The sequence below is a fragment of the Cetorhinus maximus genome, chromosome 8 (assembly GCF_964194155.1).
Source record: "Cetorhinus maximus chromosome 8, sCetMax3.hap1.1, whole genome shotgun sequence".
In the NCBI taxonomy this organism is placed as follows: domain Eukaryota; kingdom Metazoa; phylum Chordata; class Chondrichthyes; order Lamniformes; family Cetorhinidae; genus Cetorhinus; species Cetorhinus maximus.
In genome coordinates, this window is record NC_135886.1 from 82416109 (window position 1) to 82429239 (window position 13131).

Sequence of the window (13131 nt, forward strand, 5' to 3'; positions counted from 1 at the left end):
ATGCCATGCCCAACATTAGCACTGTGGTTTGGTGGCCTATAAAAAAAAAATCTCCCAATTGTTTGCTGCCCCTTGCTGTTTCTTAGCTCCACCTAAACTGATTCCACATCTTGATCCTTTGACCTAAGATCCTCTCTTACTAACATACTGATCTTGTCCCTTATTAAGAGTACAACTCTCTTACCTATCCCTCCTAAATGCCTTGGATATTCAGTCTCTAATCTTGGTCACCCTGTAGTTACGTCTCGGTAATGGCAATTAAATCATACCCATTTGTTTCAATTTGTCCTTTCAAGCTATCAACATTTTTACGAATGCTACATGCATTCAGATAGAGTGCCTTTAATTCTGCTTTTTTAACATTATTTTCTATTTTGATCCTATTTGATGCTTGCCTATGCTCCATCTGTCTTTAATTTTGCTTTCTACTTTACTACTTCATTTTATCAGTTTTGCTTCCCTCGAATCTGAGCTCCCTCTTGGGTTTCCATCCCTCTGCCAATTTAGTTTAATCAAATTTTGCAAACTGAATCCCGTCCAAATCGGGTGACATTAAGAATATCTCACTTACCAAGTGACTTTAAAAATACCTTTGTTACCAATTTGCCTACTGTCACAATGCTGTTTGCCAGAGTAGCCATCTAATGTACGCTCTTTCCTTGTGTTGGGATGCCAAGCCCCTGCCTGATAGCTTCCCTGAAAACACATTAACTTGGTATTGCAAATGCAGTGTAGAAATACCAGTCCAATCTATAGCACAGTGTGTTAGACATTTGCTTTGTCTAATTATGACATGCTTTCTATTGACTCATCTATCTTTCATCTGTCTCACGCTGTAAATAAACCCTGTTGTTAATGGTGACTTTGGTAGAGACAAAACTGAAGTGTTACAACTATTTAGTCTGTACTGCAGAGAAACTCATGTTGCAACAAACTGTTTCTCTGGCAATGGCCAATAAACATCTGAGAGACAGATTAATTTGATGCACCTCTGTTGCTGAATAGAACACTGTTATCTAGCAATCTTGGCCAATCAATCGTCTGCCTCTTTTCACTAAACTTTAAATGGTCTAAGTAAAATCCTTGTTCCCCACAGCTAACCATCTCACCCTAATTTAGAGTCATACCACCCAGTATACTATCTGTTTCCCCATTGTCATACCAGAAAACCAAACACCAAGCAATTCTCATATAAAATATTACACTGATTTTTTTTGATACTTCTGTTGTATCAAAAAGATGTTTTGTATTTACAAAGACATTATTTTGTTTTGTTACTGTGCATGCTACTTGTGACCATATGAGTTTTTATGTGCGTTATTCTAAAAGCTTCAACAGGTGCTTAGGGCTTAATGTTTAAGGCGTAGAAAGGTGGGACTTAATTTATTTGAGTGAAGCTGATTTTTAACTCCTTCGTATCAGCTTCTAATGTGCATGTCCCAATCTTTTTATTCTGCTCTCTGTAAAATAGTCAGAAAGGGTAGAAAAGATAATCAACACATTTTTTTTTCCTGGTTTGCTGTCTGTGAGAATACTTCAGTGTGATTGGCTGCTTACCCTGCATGCTGACATCACTGTTGTTGGACGCTTGGAGAAACTCTTCAGTGGCGACAGATTCAAATTAACGTCAGGAAAAGAGAAATCCACACTGCAAAGATTGTAAGTTCCTTTTGGGTAGCTTCCACAAAGGCCAGCAGCAAGTGCCATTGTTTTGCTGCTGACTGCAAAATCCAGGCCCATGTTAATTGTCTGTTTTTTAATGGAAGCTATCATTTTCTTTTCTCTATATTACTCTCACTTTTCATGCTTCATCTCATCCACCAGCTCAATTATTTTGGGCAGAAGTTGCCTGTAATACATGCACAAACCTTAGTTTTGTATTTCCTCACCGTAAGAATTCTATTTAATATTTCTAACTTTTATTTGATATATTTTACTGTCGTCTTACCACCAATCAAATGTCCTTTGCTTTCGATGCTTCCATACAGATGCAAACGTAATGATACAGGTAATTGAGAACATAAACCAGAAAGTGGAGCAGTTGGGCAACAAATTAATTGTGAGATCGGGGTGCAGTAAAGTGATTTAATAGACTTGGTTTTAGAGAAGATATGAGTTCCCATGTGTTTCATGTATCTATCAATCCTTGGACTTTGAAAGCAAGTTAGTCAATAAACTATTATCTCTTAATTCTAATGGATTGTCTAACAATATGGCCGATAGTTGTCAGGTTACTGGATTCTTGCCTTTCTATTTTAATCTAATGTTGTTTGAGTGATTTTTTTTTTGGTGGGGGGTTTAACTTTTTCTTTACAAAGCTGTACCACCTCTGCAATTTCTATGAAGTTAGAGAATGCTGCAAAATTGGTAACTGTTGTATCGTTTTGTTTTCCAGACGGATGAAGAGTACCAAAATCCACATACTGTCAATAGGACCCCAATGGGCAAGTTACCACATATGTGGGGGCAATCCTTGTACATCCTAGGAAGTCTTGTGGCAGAGGTAACTGTCACAATTGTAAAAGAATGCTATGTTTAAAAGTAATAATTCCTTGACCAGGTGCTTTAAGATTGTTTTCACAATGTATGTACCTGTCCACCCATTCAGTTTTGTGATTAGAAATGTATGATTAGAGAAGGTAGAGTCCGAGAGCATTGCTCATTGGCCTTGCTAACCTGACAACGCCATAGGCCAGTTGGATCCCCACATCAGTGGTCTGTGGTGTTTTGTTAGCGTGAACCAATTGGATTCAGACAATTAATCCCACAAAGACACATGTCAATGTTGGAAGAGTTTTTTAATGCATGCTGAACTTTTTTTGTGTTTTGCACATGTAGATTTGTAAGTTTCATTCCTTTAGATTTTAATTTCTTTTCCCTAATCAACTAACTACAGGCAAGATTTTTTTCTGCTTTTCACCATCATTTTAGTTTTAAAAGTCGTCTAATTTTGCTTTGATTGCTACCCTTAGTGTTCTAGTTAACAAGCTGCTCTCTCCCACTTCCAATTCCTCTGCTCTGTGATCTCTTAGCCTTTCTCACTTTGGTTTACTTTTTGGTCTTTTGCCCTTTCTCTAAAACAAAGTCCTTTAAATCACTTTACTGCTCCCTGACCTCACACTTGATTTATTGCCCAAATGCTCCACTCCCAAACTCATGTTCTCAATTACCTGTGAATACCATTACATTTGCATCTGTATGGAAATATTAATCCTCTGGTTAATGTCCCACCTTCACATTGAGGATACCCTCCATTGTGTTGTGTGGCACTACCACCAGCACGGTGGAATAGATTTCGACCAGATCTAGCAACTCAAGACTGGGCATCCATGAGGTGCTGTGGGCCATCATCAGCAGCAGAATTGTACTCAATCTGGTGCCTCATGGCCCAACATATCCCCCACCCTACCATTGCCATCAAGCCAGGAGATCAACCCTGGTTCAATGATGAGTGCAGGAGGGCATGCCAGGAGCAGCACCAGGTATACCTAAAAATGAGGTGTCAGCCTCAAACTATAACACAGGACTACCTGCGTGCCAAATAGCATAAGCAGCAAGTGATAGACAGGGCTAAGCAATCTCACAACCAATGGATCAGATCTAAGCTCTGCAATCCTGCCACTTCCAGTCGTGAATGGTGGTGGACAATTAAATAACCCACTGGAGGAGGAGGCTCCACAAATATCTCCATCCTCAGTGATGGAGGGGCCCAGCACATCAGTGCAAAAGATAAGGCTGAAGCATTTGCTACAATCTTCAACCAGAAATGCCGAGCGGATGATCCATCTCGGCCTCTTCTGGAGGTTCCCAGCATCACAGTTGCCAGTTTTCAACCAATTCGATTCACTCCACGTGATATCAAGAAACAGCTGAAGGCACTGGATACTGCAAAGGCTATGGGCCCTGACAACATTCTGGCAATTGTACCAAAGACTTGTGCTCTAGAACTTGCTGCGTTCCTAGCTAGACTGTTCCAGTACAGCTACAACACTGGCATCTACCCGGCTATGTGGAAAATTGCCCAGGCATGTCCTGTACACAAAAAGCAGGACAAATTCAAACCGGCCAATTACCGCAACATCAGTCTACTCTCCATCATCAGTAAAATAATGGAAGGGGTCATCAACGGTGCTATCAAGCGGCACTTGCTTAGCAATAACCTGCTCACTGATGCCCAGTTTGGGTTCCACCACGGTCACCAGCTCCTGACCTCATTACAGCCTTGGTTCAAATATGGACAAAAGAGCTGAACTCCTGAGGTGAGATGAGAGTGACTGCCCATGACATCAAGGCAACATTTGACAAAGTGTGGCATCAAGGAGCCCTAGCAAAGCTGGAGTCAATGGGAATCGGTGGGGGAAAACTTTCCGCTGGTTGGAGTCATATCTAGCACAAAAGAAGATGGTTGTGGTTATCAGAGGTCAGTCATCTCCGCTTCAGGACATCTCTGCAGGGGTTCTTCAGGGTAGTGTCCTCGGCCTAACCATTTTCAACTGCTTCATCAATGACCTTCCCTCCATCCGAAGGTCAGAAGTGGGATGTTCGCTGATGATTGCACAATGTTCAGCACCATTCGCGACTCCTCAGATACTGAAGCAGTCTGTGTCTAAATGCAGCAAGACTTGGACAACATCCAGGCTTGGGCTCACACGTGGCAAGTAACATTCGCGCCACACAAGAGTCAGGCAATGATCATCTCCAACAAGAGAGAATGTTCAATAGCATTACCATCACTGAATCCACCATTATCAACATCCTGGAGGTTACCATTGATCAGAAACTGAACTGGACTAGCCATATAAATATTGTGGCTACAAGAGCAGGTCAGAGGTTAAGAATTGTGCGATGAGTAACCCCCCCCACCTGACTTCCCAAAACCTGTCCACCATTTACAAGGCACAAGCCAGGAGTGTGATGGAATGCTCCCCACTTGACTGGATGAGTGCAGCTCCCACAACACTCAAGAAGCTTGACACCATCCAGGACAAAGCAGCCTGCTTGATTGGCACCACATCCACAGACATGCACTCCCTCCACCACTGATGCACAATAGCAGCAGTGTGTACCACTTACAAGATGCACTGCAGGAATTCATCAAGGCTCCTTAGACAGAACCTCCAAACCCATGACCACTACCATCTAGAAGGACAAGGGCAGCAGATGGAGGGGAACATCCAGGTGATGGTGTTCCCATCTAAGTCACTTACCATCCTGACTTGGAAATATATTGCTGTTCCTTCACTGTTGCTGGGTCAAAACCCTGGAAGTCCCTCCCTAACAGCACTGTGGGTGTACCTACACCACATGGATTGCAGCAGTTCAAGAAGGCAGCTCACAACCAAGTTCTCAAATGCAATTAGGGATGGGCAGTAAATGTTGGCTCAGCCAACGAAGCCCACATCCTGTGAATGAATGAATAAAAGAAAATTATTCTTAGCAGCCCAACTTGGATTGGATGCTTTCCATTTACATAATGGAAGGCATGACCCTGTTCATTATGACTTTGTGGTGTGACATGAATACTTAATCTGGGTGTTTGATGCATTGTATGCGAAAGGTGACCTGGACAAATTCAGTTCCATGGTTTGGGGATGTTTCAACTACCCTTAAACAGGATGTAATGGAAAATACCAGTTCTGATAAGATTTTGACTGAATGAATAAGTAATGTTTCTTAAAATTAGTGATCTGAAGTTGTTAGTTGTGTCATTGGATGTTATTTAAGAAGGTGTGTATGATATTGTGTTTTTTCAGCATAATTGAGACATTGATATTGAGCCGAACGTGGATGATTTCACAGCTATCTTGACTCAATAGGGGTGATTTTAATCTAACTCACCAGGCGATAAATCTGTAGAATCAGATGAAATGGTGGTTTTACACCCTGTCGAATATTGCTGTCCATTAACTTCAAAGAACAGTAAAGTTGTTGTAAAATCAGTGTTGTGCCCAATCTCATCAGTTTACTGACAGGAGGGTTAGGTTAAAGTTGTCCTAAATGTCCCGAACAAACTACCATTTTCAGGAGTCTATTCTGTTGAAGAGCAAGGTGTGATCGTTTTTGAAGTAAATTGGTGGTACCTGCATTGAAGGACTGTGTTTCTGGAAGTGTCTCATTAATTGAGAGGATTGTCAGCTTGGCTTTATATTTTACTACTTTAAAAAAAAACTCTTGTCTGCACAGTTCCTTCCTGGAGCCCACTATGGAGCCATTTGCTGACTGTACAAATGGTATTCCTAACACTTTTAATCAGATATATTGTGAGGAGAGAACCTTTCTCTGTTACCTCAGTGTGTCTGTTGGAAAATATCACTAGTCTCTTTTGAGACTAACTGTAGGTATTTTTTTCATTTCTGCTGAATCTCAGCAAATATTTGTCAAGGACTGGAGGGCATAAAATGGACAGCTCGCAACTGGATCTCAGCTAAGTGACCATAGTTAATGTGTGAGTGTAGGTAGTGATGAGAGATTCTGCTGCATGTGACACCATTGCTTGACCCATCCTTACTGTGATCATGCACGTTCCAGCACAATTGGTGACAACTGGAAAGTGGAGTGGTGACCCTGATCAGTATATCCTTTCTTAATCACAAGGCCAATTTTGTCATCCCAACTGCTGCCTCACTGAGATCAACAAACCAACACAGACTGAAGGTCACGATTTGAACCTTTCAAAACTGTACAGCCTAGCTACACACTGCCTGTACCTTAAAAAGAGGGGAAAAGAATGTTGCCCTTGAATGAAATCTTCAACCTGTGTCTTATTACAAATGTGTTACTTCCAGGGATTTCTTGCTGCTGGTGAAATTGATCCATTGAACAGAAGGTTTGCGACTATTCCCAGACCAGATGTTGTAGTACAAGGTATGTTTTTGAATTAATTTCTATTTTATTCATTGTTATGATAGTATTCTAATTTGGTCTTGTGGTTTGGACAGGTCAAAATGACCTACAAGCCAACATAATGCAGTATAGGGTGATTAAATTATGCATTATTCAACAATGATGACCAAGAATTAGAATACAGACCATGCTTCTACTTTAAATATACAAATGAGACATTTATAGGCGGGTTATTTCTGAAGTTTATTTTCCCAGTTATATTCTGAACACGGTATATAACAAGGATGGCCACACTGCAGATTGCAAACCACACATAGCTCTTTGACATAGAGTGCAGCGCATTCCTTGTCTGTGAAACAGCTACATCCCACATTGGAGGGAGATAAACAGCTAGGTGCAGCCTTGGCCACAAACAGCTTCATAAAGGAGAGAACCAGAGAGCACGCAGCAGCACGGAGGAGAGGGAGGAGGGTTGAGGCCAACAATTTATTCCAGTGCCATCGTGAAATTTCTTTCGTATTTTTCTGCCAATCTTATGTAGGGCTGTGCGACCCTCAGCGCCATTTTCTCTGGCTCCCTAACCCACCCTCTCACTGCTGACCCTCCAGCTTGTGGCCTCTGTCTGGGAAGGGAGGAAACAATTTAATAAAGAACAGTAATTAAAGAATCTACTGTAAGATACTCTGATTTAGGTTTGTTGTTCATAAGGTGGTTACAACTTTTTTCAAGTAAAATAAATCTTTTTTTTAACCTCTTGACTGATTTTCCACATTGTAAGAGCAAGGCTGCCAAATTCAATTAAGCAGTGAGCATGTGCTAGCTCTGATGCGGGACATTGAAGCAAATGTGCCATGATCTGAATTGTGTGTGAAGGAAGCCTGGGAGATAAGAAAGGAAAAAGCTGAAGGTTTCCTCTCAGAAGTGTGTGGAATAGCAATAAAAATGTACCTGTAAAGGTTGTTGTGTCTTGCGGCTCTGGACTGTCTTATGCTTATCGTATGTGGCTCCAAGGTTCAGAAGGTTTGGCCACCCCTGGTATATAAGCTTGCCCATGCTATATCCAAGGTTGATTTAAGAAGAGGTCTTTGTACAAGTAAACAAAAAATTGAAGTGCCTAGTGTTTGACATCTGGTACTTGCTAATATTTAATACAACCCAAGTGAAACAGGTTTGAACAGATCTGTATCCCAAATAGTTTTGCCCATTTCTTTGGTTTTCTTAGGCCAATTAGCGGTGCACACTCGATTAAGGGAGGCGAAAATGAGAGGTAGATGTCAGTTAGGTTCACTCTGACATTAAGAAATGGCTAAGTGCATTGGGCAGAGCAAAAACTATGGGCCCTGGCAAAATGCCAAATGCTTGTGCACTAGAACTAGTTGCTGTACTAGCGAACTTGTTCAGGTACAGCTTTGACACAGGCATCTACCAGACAATGTGGAAGATGACATAAATATGTGCTATCCACAAAACCAGAATATGTCTAGCCCTGCCAATTACTGTACTATTTTCATCCTCCCAATCACTGGTAAAGTGGTATTAATAGCCCAGTCAAGCAACACCTATTCACCAATAACCTGCTCACCAGTGTTCATGTTAGGTTCTGCCAGAACCACTTGGCTCTGGTTTTCATCGCAATTTTGATCTAGATGTGGATGCAAAAACTGCATGCTGAAGGAGAGGTGAAAGTAGCTATAGTCAACAGCAAGGCCGAATTTGACTGAGTATAGCACCAAGGAACCCTAGAGGAATCAAAGGGAAAACCGACCAGTGGCTGGAGTCATACCTGACACAAAGGAAGATGGTTGTGATTGTTGAAGGTCAGTCATCATGGCCCTAGGACTCTGCAAGTAATCGTAAGGGAAGTTACCTGTGCCCAACCATTTACAGTTATGTCATCAATAACCTTCCTTCTGTCTCGAGTTCAGGGGTGGGGTTGATGATTTCCCTAAGATTCAATTTGATTCATAACTCCTCTGATAATTAAGCAGCCCATGCCAGGCTACAGCAGGAACTGAATAATATATAGCTGGGCTGACAAGTGGTAGTTAAATTCACACCACATAAGTGCCAAGTGATGACTGCCATGAGCAAGGGTAAGCCGAAACATCACTCCTGTCATTGTCAGCCATTATTTGAGTCCCTCAATACAAACTCAGCTCACAGATGAAAAACGTTACATTTTTTTCCATCTAAAATGCCTTACTGTTTAATTTCAGTGGCAATAGTGGCAGAAACAAAAGAAATAAAGGAAGTCCTGGAGAAGCATGGAATCAATGTACAAACTGTAACAGAAGTTTTTCCAATCCGAGTGCAGCCAGCTCGTATTCTTTCTCGTATCTATGCAAGACTTGGTGAGAGTACCTTTTCTCATTTAGTTGCATTGCTAGTGGGAATTATTGAGAGATTACTTAATGGACTGAGATTTAACTTTAGTTGCTTTCTGTGTATTAATGTTTTCTTGTGCAGCAGTAATGAAGATATATTAACTAGGAAAAATATGAATGGGCAATCCAATATTTGCAATCACACATGTTAACGCTGAGAAAAGCACACTTGCCCATTTCAGTTGCAAAGTGCCAGAATTAAATCAAAAGAGAAGGTCTAGCAAAGAAACTGTAAAATAAGGCTGCTTATTGTTCACCCAGTAATGTGCCAAAGCACAAAAATCATAAGAGCACCTTATACACTATAGAAACATTATTTTATATATATCTATGTTTATATTTATTTTAACCCCAAAGTTAACATAAAAATACAAAAAAGCAGGAGGAAAAGACCATCAGACCCATCCAGCCAGACATGTTGTAACCACATACACCATTCATGTGTTCTTTGGCCATGTAGGACTGGAAATAACAGGCTGCTGCTATCCCCATGCACCCCCAGCTAAAAGGTCAGGGGGAGGGGTGAGAGCCCATCCCCGCTCTGAACGGCTGCCCCACAACTTGAGGCAGGACTTCCTTCCCTCAGCAACAGAAAGCCCTTCTTGGCGAGCTGCTGGCCACTTGGAAATTGGCATCTCTCCAGTACCAGTAGTGCCACTGGGAGCGGTGGCCACTGCTGGTACTGTAGCAAGGCTTGCAGGAAGCCTTACTGACCCTGAAGCCAGGAACACAGGTAAGCCTGGGTCTTGCTGGGTTGTGGTCCTCTGCAATTTCTCTGGAGCAGAGAATTCTTCATTTGGGGACCAAAACTGGACACAACACTCTAGGTTTGAGGATTAGTGACTTTGGCCTTTAAGACGTAGCTTACACACACATCCAATTTTGTCGGCAGGTCGCAATGAGAGAATGATGCTGAGTGGTCGGCCTTACCGGCACATGGGTATTCTTGGCACATCCAAATTGTATTTTATTAGGGATGAAATTTTTGCTTTCACACCTCAGGTAAGGGCAAATCAACCTTATTTTTAAAATTCCATTTCAGAAATTGTTTTTCTTTTACTGAATAATATATTCCCTCCTTTAGGTACTCCATAGTATATAGTCCAGAGTTCTCAGCACATCCCTGATGGAATTTAGCAGAGAACATAGAAACAGGAATAGAACATTTAGCCTCTGTTCTGCCATTCAGTGAGATCATGAGAGATTTGTGGCCTGACTCCATATATATCCACTTGTCTCATATCCCTTAATACCTTGGTTATAAGAAATCTAGCAATCTCAAATTTAAAATAACAGTTGGCCCAGCATCAACTGCTGTTTGTGGGAAAGAATACCAAACTTCTACCATGTCTTTCAGTGTAGAAGTGTTCCCTAACTTCACTCATGACAGGCCTGACTCTAACCTTTAGGTTATGTCCCCTACTCTTAGATTCCCCAATCAGTGGAAATAGTTTCTCTCTAACTACCCGAACAACTTTGATAAATTGCCCCCTAATCTTCTAAATTCCAGGAAGTAAAATCCTAGTTTGTGTAATCTTTTCGTGTAATTTAGCCCATGGTATTCGGGTATCATTCTGGTAAATCAACATTGCACTCCCTCCAAGGCAAGTATATCCTTCCTCCAGTATATAGAGTGGAGCACACTAACTCCAGGTATGGTGTAATTTAGCTATTGCATGACTTCTAATGCCTTGTATTATAATCCTCTAGATATAAAGGCCAGCATTTCAATTAGCCTTTTTAATTATTTTTTTGTACCTGCCCATGACATTTTCATCCATGTACTTCGATCTCCACAGCTTGTGGCTTTTCAACATTTAGAAAGTAGCAATGTTCTATCTTTTTAGGTCCAGAGTGGATGACCTCACATTTGCCTGTGTTGTAATCCATTTGCCAGTTTTGCCCATTCACTGAATTTATTAATATTTCTTTGTAATTTTATGCTTCCATCTTCTATCTACAATGCTGCCTATCTTTGTGTCGTTGGCAAATTTGGGTGTGTGGCTTACGGTCCCATCATCCGTGTCGTTAAAAAACATAGTGAATAGTTGAAGCCCCAAACCCACATGCTTGCAAGACACTGCTCGTCACATCCTGTCAATTAGAGTACCTACCCTTTATTCAGTTCCAAAGACGAGGACTTGAAACATTGGGCAGAATCTTGCCCTTGAATGGCGGGCAGGCCCCACCGACTTAGTGGCAGGCGGGTAGCCGACCCCCGCTACTGAAACGGGGCCCGCCACCATTTTAAGTGGGCGGGCCAATTAAGGCCCGCCCAGCGGCATCCCTGACGGGAAGCACTATGCGCTTCCTGTGCAGGGGGGGAGGGAATCCCCAGCTGTCAAAGTGCACTCTTTCGCACACGCGGGAGAAAGAGCGCACTTCTCCCTGAGGCAAAGTCCTGTCTCAGGGAGAATACTAAAAGTGTCAAAAACATTAAAAATAGAAACACTAAAAAATTATTAACATGTCCCCCTCATGTGACAATGTCACACGAGATGGGGCATGTTAATAAAAAACACATACACTTCATTAATTTTTTACAAAACGGACATGAAACTTCCTCCTGCCAGTGGATGAAGTTTCATCAATAATCTGGAGCCCGCTGGGGCTCCTGGCCTGCCCGCCAGCCTTAAGTTTGGATAGGCAGGTCTTTAATTACTTTAAATAGCCTGTCAATGGCCTCAATTGGCCATTGTGACAGGTCGGCGGGCGGACAGCTGATTTCACTGTCCGCCCACCACCTTAAAAAGTTAAATGGAGTGGGATGACGTCGGGGATTCCTCCCGACGTCATCCCGTGTCATTTTCTCCTCGGCGACCGGGCCCCGGCCCCAAATCACTGAGGGGAAAATCCTGGCCATTGATGCTGCCAGATCTGCTGAGTTTCCAACACTTCCCTGTTTTTATTTTATACTTATCCATTATCCCTACCTCTGTCTCCTGCAGCTCAGTCAATTTCCTAAACAGATCAATAATTTGCCCTCAGATCTATATGTTTAAACTTTAACTATTTCTTATGAGGAACTTTATTGAATGCCTCCTTGAAGTCCATGTAAATAACATCCACAGACATTCCCCTGTCAACAACTTTGGTCACCTCAAAAAAACTCAGTCAGGTTCCTCAAGCATGATCTACCCTTTTCAAAACCATCCTGGCACTCTCTGATCAGCAAAAGATTTTCAAGATGTTCACTCATTTTATCCTTAATTATAGACTTTAGTAACAGATCTTAGGCTAACTGGTCTATCATTTCCTGGTTTCCCTCTTTGCTTTTGTTAGATAGTGAAGCAACATGTTCAATTTTCCAATCTAAAGGAGATACTTCAAACAAAAGTTATCATACTTGTGGTGTTGCTGGAAAAAGACTGGAGGCCCACTGTAACATTTCCAATTTCATATAGCATATTCAGTAAGTTGATCACTCTGATTCCTATAATAAATTAGGATACTTTTCACAATGTCTACCTATCGCTGATCATTCTATGATGTGGATTAATACAATGACACACTGCGCAAGCTAAACTGTCTGAGTACTGTGGGTACTCTTGCATCTTGTTTTCCTTTTATGTACATCAAATCATTTGAAAAACCATCTGTTTACAGTTTATTGATAAGCAGCAGTTCTACCTGGCCCTTGATAATCGAATGGTCATTGAGATGCTTCGAACAGAGTTGTCATACTTATGTCGTTGCTGGCGAAAGACTGGACGACCCACTGTGACATTTCTAATTTCACAGACCATGCTTAGTAAGTTGAGTACTTTAATTTCTACAATACATTGAAAATATTTATAACTTTTTAAAAGAAATCCCCAAATGTTTAATCTTGATAGCACTGAGCTCAGCTGGTGTATTGTTGTAGAGACGCTAGCAGCTCTCTGGCACCTCACAGGCACCAGCA

At 41.6% G+C, this 13131-nt stretch overlaps 1 protein-coding gene across 5 annotated transcripts in view; it reads left to right on the plus strand.

Annotated features, from left to right (window-relative positions):
- The window catches only part of phka1a (phosphorylase kinase, alpha 1a (muscle)), a 112413-nt gene that overhangs the window by 38987 nt on the left and 60295 nt on the right, over window positions 1-13131 (plus strand). For all 5 annotated transcript variants that reach the window (XM_078547178.1, XM_078547179.1, XM_078547181.1 and 2 more), the window contains exons 12-16: window positions 2396-2503; window positions 6786-6864; window positions 9060-9194; window positions 10120-10229; window positions 12834-12978. In XM_078547178.1, the coding sequence (XP_078403304.1) occupies window positions 2396-2503; window positions 6786-6864; window positions 9060-9194; window positions 10120-10229; window positions 12834-12978 (577 nt within the window). The remainder of the gene's footprint in view (window positions 1-2395; window positions 2504-6785; window positions 6865-9059; window positions 9195-10119; window positions 10230-12833; window positions 12979-13131) is intronic.